The sequence below is a fragment of the Capricornis sumatraensis genome, chromosome 13, assembly GCF_032405125.1.
Source record: "Capricornis sumatraensis isolate serow.1 chromosome 13, serow.2, whole genome shotgun sequence".
Lineage (NCBI taxonomy): Eukaryota > Metazoa > Chordata > Mammalia > Artiodactyla > Bovidae > Capricornis > Capricornis sumatraensis.
Window position 1 is genome coordinate 74,241,905 of NC_091081.1, and position 16,012 is coordinate 74,257,916.

Sequence of the window (16,012 nt, forward strand, 5' to 3'; positions counted from 1 at the left end):
GCTCATTCTCCATCGCCGACTCAAAATCCTCTACTGGACTGGAGTTGGGGATACTTATTTGCAGCCACCCTTCCTTCCTCCAGGTCAAATCGAACCGTGGTTGAACAGGAGTGAGCCAACCTGATTTTTTTTTTTTTTAAGATTTACTTGTTTATTTTGGGCTGCACTAGGTCTCCGTTGCTGTGCTCAGTCTTTCTCTAATTACGGAGAAGGGGGGCTACTCTTCAGTTGGGTGTGAGGGCTTCTCATTGTGGTGGCTTCTCTTGTTGCCCAGCATGGGCTCTAGGGCATGTGGGCTTCAGTAGTTGTGGCACATGGCAGGGATTAGTTACTCTGAGGCATGTGCAGCCTTCCTGGACCAGGGATCAAACCCGTGTCCCTTGCATTGGCAGGTGGATTTTTAACTGCCAGACCACAAGGAAAGCCAGCCGACCTAATCTTGAATGTTGCTAGTATCTGTATCTTGTTAGCACTGGATCTTTGTGGAAGGCAAATTACCAAGGTGGCAGAGTTCTTAGAACTCTAAAGTCTCTTTCCTTCATTTCTAACATGCACACTGACCCTTGTCTTTGGTGGAAGACAAGGTCAGCCAAAGTACAAGCAAATCCAATCATTTTATTCTTTCTCCCGACTGCTCACATGATTGTGATTGAAATATGGAGGAATCAAGGATATAGGAGGCAGGCTACAAGTTTGCTAGAGCCAGGGTTAGTGAAGGGTCACTAATCAGGGCTGGGGATCAGGTCTGTGGAACTCAGCACCCATGCTCGCCTCCTTGCACACAGTTGCCATTCACGGCAGATGCTGAGAAAGTATCCCCCAACAGAGACAGGACTCTAGACACACACACAATCTCTGCAATACCTCTATAGTTTTAGTGCCGCCAAGTTCCATTTACATTTTTTTTAACTTAATGAGCTAATCTTAGAACTGTAGATGTTTGGGAAAGCAAGAAACAGATAAATGAGAGAAATGAGTTTACAGTGAGCAACAGAATGTGGGAACCATTATATATACGTCGAGCTATATTATCAATGTATCTGTGCTTCTGTGTAAAGTGTCCATGAAAAGTTTTCATCAGTCCTTTTAAATTGACATGTGCACTGTATATGTTTTAATTTGTTTTAAGTCTACCTCTTAGCTGCGTTCTTTGAACATAGTATCAACTAGCCCACCCTCCTTTAAATATGAGGGTGGTCCCCACCTTCTCCTGGGAAACCCAGATGTCTTTTACGAAACTGAGTCAAGGAAAGATGGGGCATCTCTAAGGCCCTGTGACTCACATAGCCTATTGTCATCCCCTGGAGTGTAAAGTGCTCCACTCTACTCCGCCCTACTCCAGCAGTATCACTTAACATGAAACATGGTGGAGCCTAGTTTTGTAATCATATTTTTAGTTAAGATTTTCCCATTCAGCAACAGCCAAAAATAAAATGGAAGGGCCCATTATATTGCCCAGCTAGGATATAAAATGGCAATTTTTTTAAAAGTGTGGACCATTTTAAAAGTTTTTTTCTTTTATTGAATTTGTTACAATATTGCTTCTGGTTTTTAAAAATAATTTTATTTATTTATTTTTGACTGGGCCGGGTCTTCAATGCTGCTCGGGCTTTTTCTCTAGCTCTGGTGTGAGGGCTCCTCGTCACAGTGGCTGCCCTTGTTGCAGAGCACGGACTCTGGGGCATGCAGGCTGCAGTAGTTGCTGCACGTGTGCTCGGTAGATGTGGCTTCTGGGTACAATTTAGTTGCTCCGCCGTGTGTGGGAATCTTCCTGGACCAGGGATAGAACCTGTGTCCCCTGCATTGGCAGATGGATTCTTTACCACTGAGCCACCAGGGAAGCCCTCGCTTCTGTTCTGTGTTTTGGTGTTTGGCCCTCAAGGCATGTGGGCATCTTAGCTCCCCGGCCAGGGATGGAACCTGCAATCCCTGCCCTGGAAGATGAAGCCTCAACCACTGGACGCCAGGGAAACCCCTAAAATGCCAGTTTAATACCACCCTTCCATCCACAGCCTGGCCTCTGTTGGCCACCATGAATGTGAGGGAAGGGCTTTCTTCTCACCTCCTGTGGAGAAGGCCACGGGAAGCACAGTCACTGAGATGTTGTCGGAGCTCCTCTGTCCAGCAGTGTCCATCACTGTCAACTGAAAGGTGTATGTTCCTTCCCGCAGGTGGGACAGCTTCAGGGTTCCGGACTGAGGCACCTGATACCCAAACAGGAAACATCATAGTTAAGAGCCTGAAGCACAGAATCTGACATCCTCCTGAGCTGGAAATCAGTGCCATCCTTGGAGCAGTCCTATGACCCCCTTCTCCACTCCTGGTCTTAGGTCTCAGAATACTGATCACACACAATTTTGGCAGGCTGGCCAGGAGATTGAGTTCCAATGGGTTTGGGGCCTGACACCCCCTTTCTTTGGGAAACTTCCCTCCCACCCCCACTCATATGGTTGCAAGGGAAGGGTCATTATGACCCCTCCCTATGGCCACAGGGGCGTGGCTAAGCCAAAGGGAAAGGGTGGCCAGGCAGGTAGTGAAGTGCGGATCTGCCCGGAGGAGGTGGCTGGGCAGACTCTCGCTGTCTCTGACTCTGGCTTAGAATCAGGCAGGCCGTACCAGGCGGCAGCTATGTGGCAGGTGACACCACTGTTTATTGCTTCTTGGGACTTAGACAGGGACGCAGGGGAACTCGGGGGCGGGTGATAACCACACTGGAGCGTGCTGACGGGAGCCCTGCATCCTCAAGCAACGTGTGTGAGAGAGAGAGGCTCTGTCCTCTGCTCCAGCTGGTCTGCCCGAGCTCAGACCTAAGACTGCTGAAGGCCAGCAGCCTGGAGGTTTGCCACCCCAAGTGTACCGGGTAGATGGGAGGACTGAGTCAGAGTGTGGTTGTGAATGGGGGACGCTGAGTGAGGCCCAGATGAAGTTAATGGAGATTTTAAGAGACCAGGGAAGCACTGAGTCTGGGGGCTGGGTGGGGCATCCACACAGACATCAGCCTCACCCAAGCCCTGGTCAGATTTTTGTGAAGGTGAGTGAGGTACTGGGCTTCTGGATGTCAACACCTCAGTGTGCCAGTGTCCAACTACACCTCAGCAGGCTGGGCCTTCTCCGGGAAGCCTCTTCCCAACTCTGGGGCTGGAAGGACAGAGCACCCCCCTCTAAGGGGGCCATCTGTCCTCCTCGGCTCTGAAGGCTCCCTGTGGCCTTCCTAGGTACCTCCTCTCTGCGGCAGGAAAGACTGGATCCAGATCCAGACCTGGGTGCATGCTAATTTCAGTCTTTTCAAATGAAATAACCCTTCCCTGCTTTCTTCCTTTGTGTGTGTGAGTTGACAGTCTTTATTAAATGGCAGCTCTAGTTGTCCTTATTCACTTGGCAGGATTAATATGGTTTTTCAAAATAATTTTATTTATATATTGGTTGTACTGGGTCTTCTTGTCTTTTTGTACTGTTCATGGGGTTCTCGCAGTCACCTGATGTGTAGATCTGACTCCTTGGAAAAGACCCTGATGCTGGGAAAGATTGACGGCAGGAGGAGAAGGGGAGGTCAGAGGATGAAATGGTTGGATGGCATCACTGACTTGATGGATATGAGTCTGAGCAAACTTTGAGAGATAGCAAATGACAAGGAAGCCTGGCACGCTGTGGTCCATGGGGTCGCAGAGTTCAACACCACTTAGCCACTAAACAACAACAGCAACAGCTGGGTCTTTGTTGCTGCTCAGGCCTTGCTCTAGTGGTGGTGCTCAGGCTTCTCACTACGAAGGCTCTAAGGCACATGGGCTTCCGGGCTCAAGTAGCTGCACATCACTCCCCCGGGGCTCTAGAGCATAGGCTCAGGAGCTGTGGTGCATGGCATGTGGGATCTCCCCAGACTAGGTGATCGAACCTGTGTGTACTGCATTGGCAGATAGATTCTTCACTACTAAGCCACCAGGGAAATCCCTTAATATGGTTTTTAATGACCCAAATTTCCCTCTGGCCTTTATGGGGCAAGAGCACTCTAGTAAATATAGCCGAGTTATATAGAAGTTTGTCTCAAAAACTTTTTCAGATAAATCGAGTTTGAAAAGTCTGCTGAGAGGGGAAGGACAGGTACGTCAGATTTTGCCACTCAGCTACCCATTGGCGTGGTGACGATTGTATCCATGGGAAAGCTCTGAGAGCTGCTGGGTTTGGGCACCAATAGAAAAGGTGGATGCTGACAACAGCTGGCAGAGACTGGATCTTGCCTGAAGGGCCTCCGAAGAAGGCTTTGCAATTGGCACCGGTCCACACCTGCAGGCCTTTCCTCTGTGAGCAGAAACTAAGTACAGTAACTTAATACCAAGAGCTTTGTGTGAGATTTATTTTGATAACTGCAAAAGTCAACAAGATCCTCTTAGTCTCCTGTGAAAATTCTTCTACGAAAGGCTTCTTGCCCCTTCTTGTGCAGCAATTTATTTAAAGAGTTTGCTGTTTCATCTTGTCTCCCAGACCCAGAGAGAAAAGGAAGCAAACACTTTTGACTTTTGGATTTCCTCATTTCACGTTGTTTTTTCCCTCTGTGGTTTTATTTCCTGGATACAGAAAACACTTTCAAGTTTTTAAGCTGTAAAAGGCAAAACACTAATTTGATTTGATTATTTTTTTAAGCTAATTTTTTTTGTGTGTGGCATTAGTGATCTTAGTTCCCTAACCAGCGACTGAATGCCCTGCATTGGGAATGCAGAGTTTTAATTATTGGACCACCAAGAAAGACTTCCCTGGTGGCTCAGACAGTAAAGTGTCTGCCTACAATGCGGGAGACCCAAGTTTGATCCCTGGGTTGGGAAGACCCCCTGGAGAAGGAAATGGCAACCCACTCCAGTAGTCTTGCCTGGAAAATCCCATGGACGAAGAAGCGTGATAGGCTACAGTTCACGGGGTTGCAAAGAGTCGGACATGACTGAGCCACTTCACTTTCCTTTGTGACATAGCTTGACGTGCTTTTTTTTTTAATTGAGGTATAGTTGATGTATAATATTAGATAAATTTCAGGTGTATAACATAGTGAGTCAATAACTACTCCATTTATAGTTACTATAAAATATTGGCTATATTCTCTGTGCTGTACAATACATCTTTGTAGCTTATTTATTTTATACAAAGTAATCTGTACTTTTAATTCCCTGGTCCTTTTTAGTTTAGTTATTTAGCTAACAAATGCTATCTTTCTTCAGCATCAATATAAAAATATATAGAACTGTAAGATAGATGATTTCCCTCCAAGCATCCAGGCGTTTCTAGACGTCTCCTCACATTTATGACACTGGGAAGCATTTACATACACACACACATACACACACACATACACACAGATGTATACGCAACATGTCCAATTTTTGTTTTTTGTTTTTTGTTTTTTTTTGGCCAAGCCCCAGGGCATCTGGGATTCCCTAACCAGGAATCGAACCACACCCTCGAGCACTGGAAGCTCAGAGTCTTAGCTGCTTGGAAGTACCACAACACACCCAATTTGTAACTTGAAAGATACATTACCTTTAATAAAACAAAGAACTTCTAATCTCAGCCCAGGATCTGTTCTATAGTAACAGAGGCTTTGATGGTCAGCCTCTAGCTAAATCAATGTATAACTCAGTCTGTTATTCTGGCTCCACTGCACCTCCCTAAAATAGTAATTTAGTGGCAAGGAACATACATTTGCATTTCTTTATATACCACACATATATACATACATGATTATTAGTACAACACTTGGTTACAAAACAAGTACTACCTGTCTATTCCCCTCACCCCCACAGTTGCTTTTAAAGTATATAAGGCATTGGGCAAATTGTCATAAGTAGTGACAAGATAACGTCATACAAAATATTTTAGTAAGAAATTCCATTGAACCAATGAACCCAAAGGCATGCTAGCTTTCTGCCTCATGTCAGCTTGCAAAACAGAGAACTCTGTTAGTGGTTTGAAGGCCATCAAGATTCTTGTTGTAATCCAGTGCCATCAACCCAGCACACACACAGGCTGAAAGAGACAAGGGGGCAGCTAAATTGACCAACAGAGGCCAGAACATAAATTGCTATTATTAATACAATTGTCTAGATAATTCAGATGGACATGCTTAGGTTCTGTTCTTTAGTTATGTGTTCCTTTTTCTATTTACTTTTCATCACAGATATGACCCAAAATTTCATAAAAGAAGCAAAACGAACTCAATTGTCTTTATTTTCCTAGTCAAAACAAGAGTAGTGAAAGTGTTAGTTGCTCAGTCGTGTCCAACTCTTTGCCTCTATCTCAGCCCAATCAGAGAATAATCATCTTCTTACAAACTTAGGAAGAAGGGCTAGAGGCACAAAGAAGCAGCATATAAAATCCAAGGGGTTGAGCAAAGTTAACTGCTGACAGTGTGTAGAAACATATGTAGACATAGAAATAGAGCAAATGGGGATGTCTCTGGTGGTCCAGTGGTTAACAATCTTCCTGTCAATGCAAGGTACACAGGTTCAATCCCTGGTCTGGGAAGATTCCACTTGTCATGGGGCAAGTGAGCCCTCATGCCGTAACTACTGCAGCCCATGTGCCCTAGAGCCCATGCTCTAAGATGAGAGAAGCCACTGCAGTGAGAAGCCTGGGCACCAAAACGAAGAGTAGGCTTCACTTGCCACAACTACAGAAAGCCCTTGTGCAGCCATGAAGACCCAGCATAGCCCCAAATAAAGGGTCTGCCTGCCAATGCAGGAGATGCAGGAAATGTGGGCTTGATCCCTGGGTTGGGAAGATCCCCTGGAGAAGGGATAAGCTACCCACTCCAGTATTCTTAGCCTTCCCTGGTGGCTCAGATGGTAAAGAATTCGCCTGCAGTGTGGGAGACCTGGGCTCGATCCCTGGGTTGGGAAGATCCCCTGGAGGAGGGCATGGCCACCCACTCCAGTATTCTTGCCTGGAGAATCCTCATGGACAGAGGAGCCTGGTGGGCTACAGTCCGTGGTGTCACAAAGAGTTGGACATGACTGAGCAACTAAGGACAGCACAACACAGCATATGATTCCAAATTCCATGCTTGTAGTCGCTGTAGAATCCTACCTCTGAGTTAGCAGAGCTTTTTTTTTCTTTTAATATAAATTTATTTATTTTAGTTGGAGGCTAATTACTTTATGATATTGTATTGGTTTTGCCATACATTGACATGACTCTGCCATGGGTGTACATGTGTTCCCCATCTTGAACCCCCCCTCCCACCTCCCTCCCCATCCCATCCCTCTGGGTCATCCCAGTGCACCAGCCCCGAGCACCCTGTATCATGCATCGAACCTGGACTGGAGATTTGCTTCACATATGATAATATACATGTTTCAATGCCATTCTCTCAAACCATCCCACCCTTGCCCTCTCCCACAGATTCCAAAAGACTGTTCTATACATCTGTGTCTCTTTTGCTGTCTCACATACAGGGTTATTGTTACTATTTTCTAAATTGCATATATATGCATTAGTATACTGTATTGGTGTTTTTCTTTCTGACTTACTTCACTCTGTATAATAGGCTCCAGTTTCATCCACCTCATTAGAGCTGATTCAAATGTATTCTTTTTAATGGCTGAGTAATATTCCAGTGTGTATGTACCACAGCTTTCGTATCCATTCATCTGCTGATGGACATCTAGGTTGCTTCCATGTCCTGGCTATTATAAACAGGGCTGCAATGGACATTGGGGTACACATGTCTCTTTCAATTCTGGTTTCCTTGGTGTGTATGCCCAGCAGTGGGATTGCTGGGTCATATGGCAGTTCTATTTCCAATTTTTCAAGGAATCTCCACACTGTTCTCCATAGTGGCTGTACTAGTTTCTATTCCCACCAACAGTGTAAGAGGGTTCCCTTTTCTCCACACCCTCTCCAGCATTTATTGGTTGTAGACTTTTGGATCGCAGCCATTCTGATTGGCACGAAATGGTACCTCATTGTGGTTTTGATTTGCATTTCTCTAATAATGAGTGATGTTGAGCATCTTTTCATGTGTTTGTTAGCCATCTGTATGTCTTCTTTGGAGAAATGTCTGTTTCATTCTTTCGCCCATTTTTTGATTGGGTCACTGATTTTTCTGGAATTGAGCTGCAGGAGTTGCTTGTACATTTTTTAGATTAATTCTTTGTCAGTTGCTTCATTTGCTATTATTTTCTCCCATTCCAAAGGCTGTCTTTTCACCTTGCTTAGAATTTCCTTTGTTGTGCAGGAGCTTTTGATTTTAATTAGGTCCCATTTGTTTATTTTTGCTTTTATATCCAATATTCTGGGAGGTGGGTCAGAGAATCCTGCTGTGATTTATGTTGGAGAGTGTTATGCCTGTGTCTTCCTCTAGGAGTTTTATAGTTTCTGGTCTTACATTTAGATCTTTAATCCATTTTGAGTTTATTTTTGTGTATGGTGTTAGAAAGTGTTCTAGTTCCATTCTTTTACAAGTGGTTGACCAGTTTCCCCAGCACCATTTGTTAAAGAGATTGTCTTTTCTCCATTGTATATTCTTGCCTCCTTTGTTGAACATAAGGTGTCCATAGGTGCATGGATTTATCTCTGGGTTTTCTATTTTGTTCCATTGATCTATGTTTCTGTCTTTGTGCCAGTACCGTACTGTCTTGATGACTGTGGCTCTGTAGTAGAGGCTGAAGTCAGGCAGGTTGATTCCTCCAGTTCCATTCTTCTTTCTCAAGATTGCTTTGGCTATTCGAGGTTTTTTTGTATTTCCATACAAATTGTGAAATTAATTGTTCTAGTTTTCTGAAAAATACCTTGGTAGCTTGATAGAGATTGCATTGAATCTATAGATTGCTTTGGATAGTATACTCATTTTCACTATATTGATTCTTCCGATCCATGAACACTGTATATTTCTCCATCTATTTGTGTCCTCTTTGATTTCTTTCACCAGTGTTTTATAGTTTTCTACATATAGGTCTTTTGTTTCTTTAGGTAGATATATTCTCAAGTATTTTACTCTTTTCATTGCAATGGTAAATGGAATTGTTTCCTTAATTTCTTTCTATTTTCTCATTGTTAGTGTACAGGAATGCAAGGGATTTCTGTGTGTTGATTTTATATCCTGCAACTTAGCAGAGCTTTAAGCCTTCTGCATTCTTATTCCAAGAATCATTTCTGAACCACAGCTGCCTGTTGTGGTCTAAAAAGGTCAGATACTCCTTACACACACACACACACACACACACACACACACACACACACACACAGAGTCCCTTAAAACCTCTAAAAGCTCTCCCCCACCCCATCCTCACCCCACTACCCACACCAAAATAGAAGTGCCAGGACCTTTGAAAGAGAGTGACAGGAAGTCAGGTTTAAATGCAAGAGGACCTGGAAGCCCAGACTGACTGCAGATTTTGTGATGCCAGAAGCCTACTGTGCTGTAAATTTAGTGTTCCTGACCAGGAAAGAGACTACAAAGCTCCTGCTGCTATTGGAGTAGAGCTTTCACAACTCAGCTTACTCAGTTTTATTTTTCATGAGGTAATACCTATTTTTTTTTCCCCAGGGAGATTACTTTTAAACCTTTTCTAACAAGTATTTTTTCTTAAAGGAAAAAAAAAAAAGCAGTTAAATATTGAAGGTCTTGAGCTACTGTGTAAAAAAAATTCATGCCTAAAGAGTAGTCTGCCTCAAGGCTCCAGGTTAACTTTGAAACAAAACAAGTATGAATTATTCATCCATTATGTTCTCATGTATCTTCCTGTTTAAGTGGAACAGTAAATCCTAGGGTTTGCTGTGGGTTGGGGGGTAAGGTGTGTTTTTTTTTTCCTACTGACTGACATTACCGTTCATTCTTGAAACAAGATACAAAGAAATCCTTAAAGCCACCACAGAATATTCATACATGTACACCAACTTATCCCCAGATGTTTCTTAGGAAATTTGCAGCCTTGATAATCTTTTGTGTGTCAAAAATGCCCTGTGGGCTGCTGTAACTTTTTTTGCCTTTTATTAAAATTTTCAGGTGAATAAAATAGCTGAGAGGCAGTAATGTAGGTGAAATTTTGCCGAGGTCCATATCTGTTTTGGTGCCCTGACATATGGTGGGTTTTTTTTTTTTTTTTTGCTTCTCTGTCTCCCCTTCTGTTTGCTCTCACCTCCAGGAAACCACTATTCTCTGGTTTTTCAGAGAAAAACTCGCACTTTGGGGGGGCTTCCTTGATGATTCAGTGGTTAAGAATCTGCCTACCAGTGCAAGGGTGCTTAGTCACTCAGTCAATTCCAACTCTTTGCAACCCCATGGACTGTAGACTGCCAGGCTCCTCAGTACATGAGATTCTCCAAGCAAGAATACTGGAGTGGATTGCCATTCCCTTCTCCAGGACCATTACAAGGGACATGAGTTCAATTCCTGGTCTGGGAAGATCCTGTGTGTCTCAGAGCAACTTGGCCCATGTGCCACAACTACTAAGCCCATGTCTAGAGCCTTCAGGCTGCAACTCCTGAGAACACACATCAACGACTGAAGCCTGCACACCCTAGAGCCCATGCTCAGCAACAAGAGAAGCCACCGCAATGAGAAGCCCAAGCACCGCAAGGAAGAGTAGCCCATAAATAAAATAAATGTCTTAAAAAAAAAAAGAAACTTCACTTTTCAAAAAAGTCCTGTTTAGGAAAAAAAAAAAAGAGAGGGGAAAAAAAAAAAAAAACCCAAAACACTGTCCAGAAACCAGTGGGAAAATGATGGTCCTCAAGAAATGAATCAGTGGAACTCAGCTTCCTTGGGTGATTACAAAAGGGGACTGTGTGGGACTTATAAAAGTGTCACTGTTGCTTCTAAACTTACCAAATCTGTTAAGTAATTCCAAAAGAAACATATTATACTTAGATCTCCAGAGGGGTGTGTATGTATGGGAGGGGGAGAGTGTCTGGAAACCAGTGGAAAACTGGTGGTCCCCAGGAAATGAATCAGTGGAACTATAACTGTTTTCTTGAGTTAATACAAAAGGGGCCTGAATGGGACTTAATTACAAAAGTGTCACTGTTACTTTCAAACTCACTGTTTGTTAAGGTTACTAAATTTGAGTAATTCTCAAATAAACATATTATCCTGTATCTCTGAAAGGGGGGAAAAAACCATACTGTTTTGACCCAGACTGATCTGGGGTGGCCTCCACCTGCAATTGAGGGCTTTGGTTCTGGAGACTGAGGTCGGGGCACGACAGTGAGAGCTGAATCCTAGACACTAGACCAGAGGTCAGGGACAAGGCCCTGCCCCTTCAGCTTGGCAGAAAAGAATTCCCACAAAGATGGGAAGTAGTGAAACAAGTGTTTATTAGGAGGAAAAAGAATACAGTACATGTGGACGGACACACAGGCGGATTCAGAGAGAGAGTCATGCCCTAGTGGCAGTCTGAATCACTTTTATGGGATATTTTTTCATTTGGGTGTCCTTTGGCCGATCATTTTGATTTGCCTGGTTGAGAATCTGTATTAGGAATATTTCAGGATTCTCCCACGTGTGCACGCACATGTCTCAGGCAAGATGGACTCCACCAAAGAGGTCTATGGGTAGATTTGACATCACTCCCCTTTTGACCTCCAAGGAGCTTTCTAGTTGGGAGGGTCTCCTTGATTTCAAGAATGAGAAATATGTAATATGTGGTCTCTAATCTTTTATCTGAGCAGGGGCCCAGCCTCCTCTCTCAATGGTCCCTCTATGATATTTTGGAGTTTCTGTCCACAGGGAACAAATTCCAATGCTCACCCTGGGTGTGTGTGTGTTGGGGGTGGGGGGGACATGAGGTGGGGGGGTCCATCTATCTCCTACCTCAAGACCAGAGTTTGGAGGATTTCCTCCACAGGCACTGGAGGTATGAGGTTTTGTTCCCTGTTAAAGGCCTTCTGGGCATTGTTGAACACAGAGAGTAAGTATTTGGGGTTCCTTGGGAGAATCTCTAAGAGAACATTATCCAGGCACCAACATAGTCTGTCTGGGTGCAAGACAGGACTACCAGAGACCATGTGGATACCATCGAAGGAAAGATGATCTCAGAATAAACAGAATAACATGCTTTTTGACTGTTTACTCTGTGCTGCTCACTGTTCCAGGGGTTTTATTTGCATTTGCATTTCATCCTTTCATCGCAGTAATAATGTTAGGAGAACCACTGACTGAAACCGCCCACTCACTCCGGCCACGTTCGACAGGAACCACTTGCATGAGTTACCCTACAGTAGTAAGGAGCGTGGAACCTATTGAACTACCTCCAACTGAAAGACTTCGGCAAAGGTCAGAAGGAGAGAGCAGATGCCAATCCATATGTCCTACCGTGTGTGTGTGTGCGTGTGTGTGTGTGTGTGTCTGTGTGTGCGCTGTAGCTTCAGCTGTCTCCAACTCTGCATGACCCCATGGACGGCAGCCTGCCATACTCCTCTGTCCATGGGATTCTCCAGGCAACAATACTAGAGGGGGTTGCAGTGTCTCTTTCTGTCTCCTGCATTGGCAGGCAGGTTCTTTACCTCTATGTCCTACCAACCTTCCAGAATCCTTCTCGCTGGAATCCATCTTGGCTGAGCAATGCGAGCACTGCCAGGAAGGACCCTGAGTCAGAATGATTGGTCAGAGACAACCTGGAAACTAATCCCATCACGGTAAAGGCCAAGACTGTGAGCCAAGTGGCAGAGCAGTTCTCCTGGGTCCCCTTATCCTGCTGTTCTCCACCCGGGCACCTCTTCCCAGTGAGTTCTCTTACTTTGTCAGCACCTGTGTCTCCTTGGAACATTTGTGCCCGAGTGTTAGACAAGAGCCCAGTCTTGGGCCATGGAAGGGTGTCCCTGTTCATGCAATGATAATACCTTGAAAGAGGCCTTTTGTTATCCCATCTGGCACAGGGAAGTGGTGAATCGAGGATTCAAAAACCAAAGCCAAGCAGAGGCTGCGTTAGACTTTTTCTTTCATTCACTGTTAAACTGACTCACTGAGGGAGGAAAGAAATAGTTGAAATGTGATAGGAAGCTTTCTCAGTTATTTATTAATATCATTTCTCTTTTTAAAATTTAGAAACGGTCTACTCCCCTTCGCTCCTCTACCCCTACCCCATGGCCTAGAATATCTAGGATAACTTTTATTAAAGGGATTTACAGTTTGTTTCATGAAGACTAGATATTGTCCAGTAGCCAAGAAAAAACAATAGGTGATATGTGCCTAGGATCTCCTTTGATGAGATGCAAAGTAATTGTTAGATAGCTCTTAGCGGCCCTTCTTAACATCAATGTGAGGCCAGAGTGTGGAACAATGCTGATCTTGCTAGGAAGGATGATAAAAATTTGAGGGTTAAAAGGGAAGCTTTTGAAAGGTTAGCAAAATAGTCAACCATTTTTTTCTTTTTTTAAAGGAGCCAATCAATTAGCGAGTGTTAGCATCCTAGTGATTGGAGAAGAAAATGGCAACCCACTCCAGTGTTCTTGCCTGGAGAATCCCAGGGATGGGGGAGCCTGGTGGGCTGCCGTCTGTGGAGTCGCACAGAGTCGAATACGACTGAAGCAACTTAGCAGCAGCAGCATCCTAGTGAGTACAAAGTATAGCTCTAGGCTTCAGGAGATAAAGGGAAAGAATATTAAGAAAGGAAGAAATAAAGATGAGAAGGAAGAGGAGGGACAGAAGGAAGGAGAAACGGAAGAAGGAAGAGAGGAGGGAGGGGAGGGAAAGAGAAAGGGGGAGAAATCCTGGTAGCATACAAATGACTGAAATCCCTATCCACTCATCACTCTGTCCCTCATTGAAAATAATTCTGAAGAAATCCTTCATAATCCTTATAAATTCTGTTGTGATAGTATAGATTTTATGTATTTTCTTGACCTGTTATCAACAAACATAAATGAAAAACAGAAGACAGATATTGTTATTAATAGCCTTTACTCTTCAAAGATCACATGGGTTCTCTGGAACTTTGTGTATTAGTTAAACAACCCAGGCTGCCTTGAAAACCCTGCTAACTAAATGTTTAGAAAGTCTTTCAATATGTTTTTTAATGTTCTCTTAACATATATGATTCTTTCCTTTTGTAGTCATTTTCAGTATTGACCCAGATTATATCCCAGGGAATCTGACTGAGGAGGGGTAAACCACAAAACATCTCCTACATAAGACAGAAGACAATTTGAAATTCAACATTTATTTTACATTCTCTTTCCCCTAAGACAAAAAGTCAATATTTTTCTATTTATGTTTCTTTCCTAGAAAACCTTTTCTCTAAGCCTCAGTTTTAAAAACCTATTTAAATCCATTTAAGGGGATCTAAAAATGAGATTAATTAGGAGGCTAATCATTCAGTCTCATGAAACTTGAGTTTTATCAAGAGGGACCCATGTATCTGTTTACTCAAGGCAGTTTCAGTTGATCTCTGTGGTCCTGGTGTAATTATTATTTCCACTTCACAAACATGTTTCCATGTAGATAATACACCTATCTGTTTGTAAAAGTTAATTATTTATAGCAGACACACCAGTGTGCAATTGGTTTTAAGTTAATAATGACATTATTAGTGTAAACAACATCCATCCTTTAGTAGGCTTCCATTACATGTGGCTCCACCTCCAATGCAGGAGACACGGGTGGGGAAGATTCCCTGGAGAAGAGAAAGGCAACCCACTCCAGTATTCTTCCTGAAGAATCCCCATGGACAGAGGAGCCTGGCGGGCTACAGTCCATGGAGTCACAAAGAGTCAGACATGACTGAGCGACTAACACTTTCACACATGGTATTTTAAGACAGTTTAGCTCAATTTTCCACATCTGATGAATGGAAATCAATCTACAGATTTATGAATTTCAAGTCTCCTTGAACACTGTCATACTCTGTATCATATTTTACATTCTGACTTCAAATTTAATGTATTATATTAAATAATCATGAAACTCAGCAACATATAATGGACTATCTAAAAAAAGTGTCTTCTTACATTTAAGAATGTGTTATAGAATAATATTCCGTTAAATGGATGTGGAATATCCTGTTAGAAAGCAGAAAATATGTAACTTTAAATTCAGAAACCTCTTGGGAATTCCCTAGTGGTCTGGCGGTTAGGGCTTGGCACATTCACTGCCGTGGCCTGGGTCTAATCCCTGGTCAGGCAGCTAAGATCCTGAAAGCTGCAGGGTCAGCCAAAGCACAAAGCAAAACAAACAGATCCTCTTGGTCATGGCCAGTCATCTCTCTTACTCATTTCCTTCATAAATGAGGAAACCATATGAGCTTTTCCATAAGAACATGAGCTTTTCCTTATGCTTAGTCAATTTAAAGTGCTGAGAACAATACTGGACACACACTAGATGCTAAAGTAAGGTTAGCTATTCATTTTATCATAATTAAGGTGGCAGCATAATTCTTCTTAAGATGGAGAACCTCATTTATTTTTGTTTTTTGGAGACCTGAATGGGTGATCTGGATGTGAAAGGACAGGTCCTAGAAACTGGTCTTAAAGTATTGCAAAACAAAGCGAGGATTGACTATTGTACCATGGAAGATGAGAAAAGGGGTGAGAATTCTGCAGATGGTGAAGAGAGGGGAGGAGAGGGCTCAAGAAGGGGTTGGGATAGGCACTCAGTGGAAAGCCTGACCAATGAGAGTTGAGTTAACTTTGAGGGCATTCGTGAATGTCTCACGAATATATATTTATATATATTATAGTATATATAAATATATATTATCATATATATTATATAATTATATATGATGATTATATATAATATATATAGATATAGAATATATTTATATATAAATATAAAATTATTTATAAATATAGTTATATATTTATATTATATATAAAATATATAATATAATTATATAATATATACAATATATATTTGTATATATAATTATTTATAAATGATTATAAATAACCACTGTAAGACAGTTGCAGTTTGAGAGCAAATAGCTCCTCTCTTGCAGGCTTTGTTGCTAGATGGTGGCTTTATAGTTTTAGGTCTATGTGCTATCACTGTTATAACTTGGCTGGGGAATTGTCCACAATTTCCTCTTTTCTC

General features: G+C 42.8%; 1 protein-coding gene across 2 annotated transcripts in view; it reads right to left on the reverse strand.

The window, feature by feature from the left end:
- LRP11 (LDL receptor related protein 11) overlaps positions 1-16,012 on the reverse strand; it is a 49,983-nt gene that overhangs the window by 20,625 nt on the left and 13,346 nt on the right. For both annotated transcript variants that reach the window (XM_068984874.1, XM_068984873.1), the window contains exon 3: positions 2,063-2,204. In XM_068984874.1, coding sequence (XP_068840975.1) covers positions 2,063-2,204 — 142 coding nt within the window. The remainder of the gene's footprint in view (positions 1-2,062; positions 2,205-16,012) is intronic.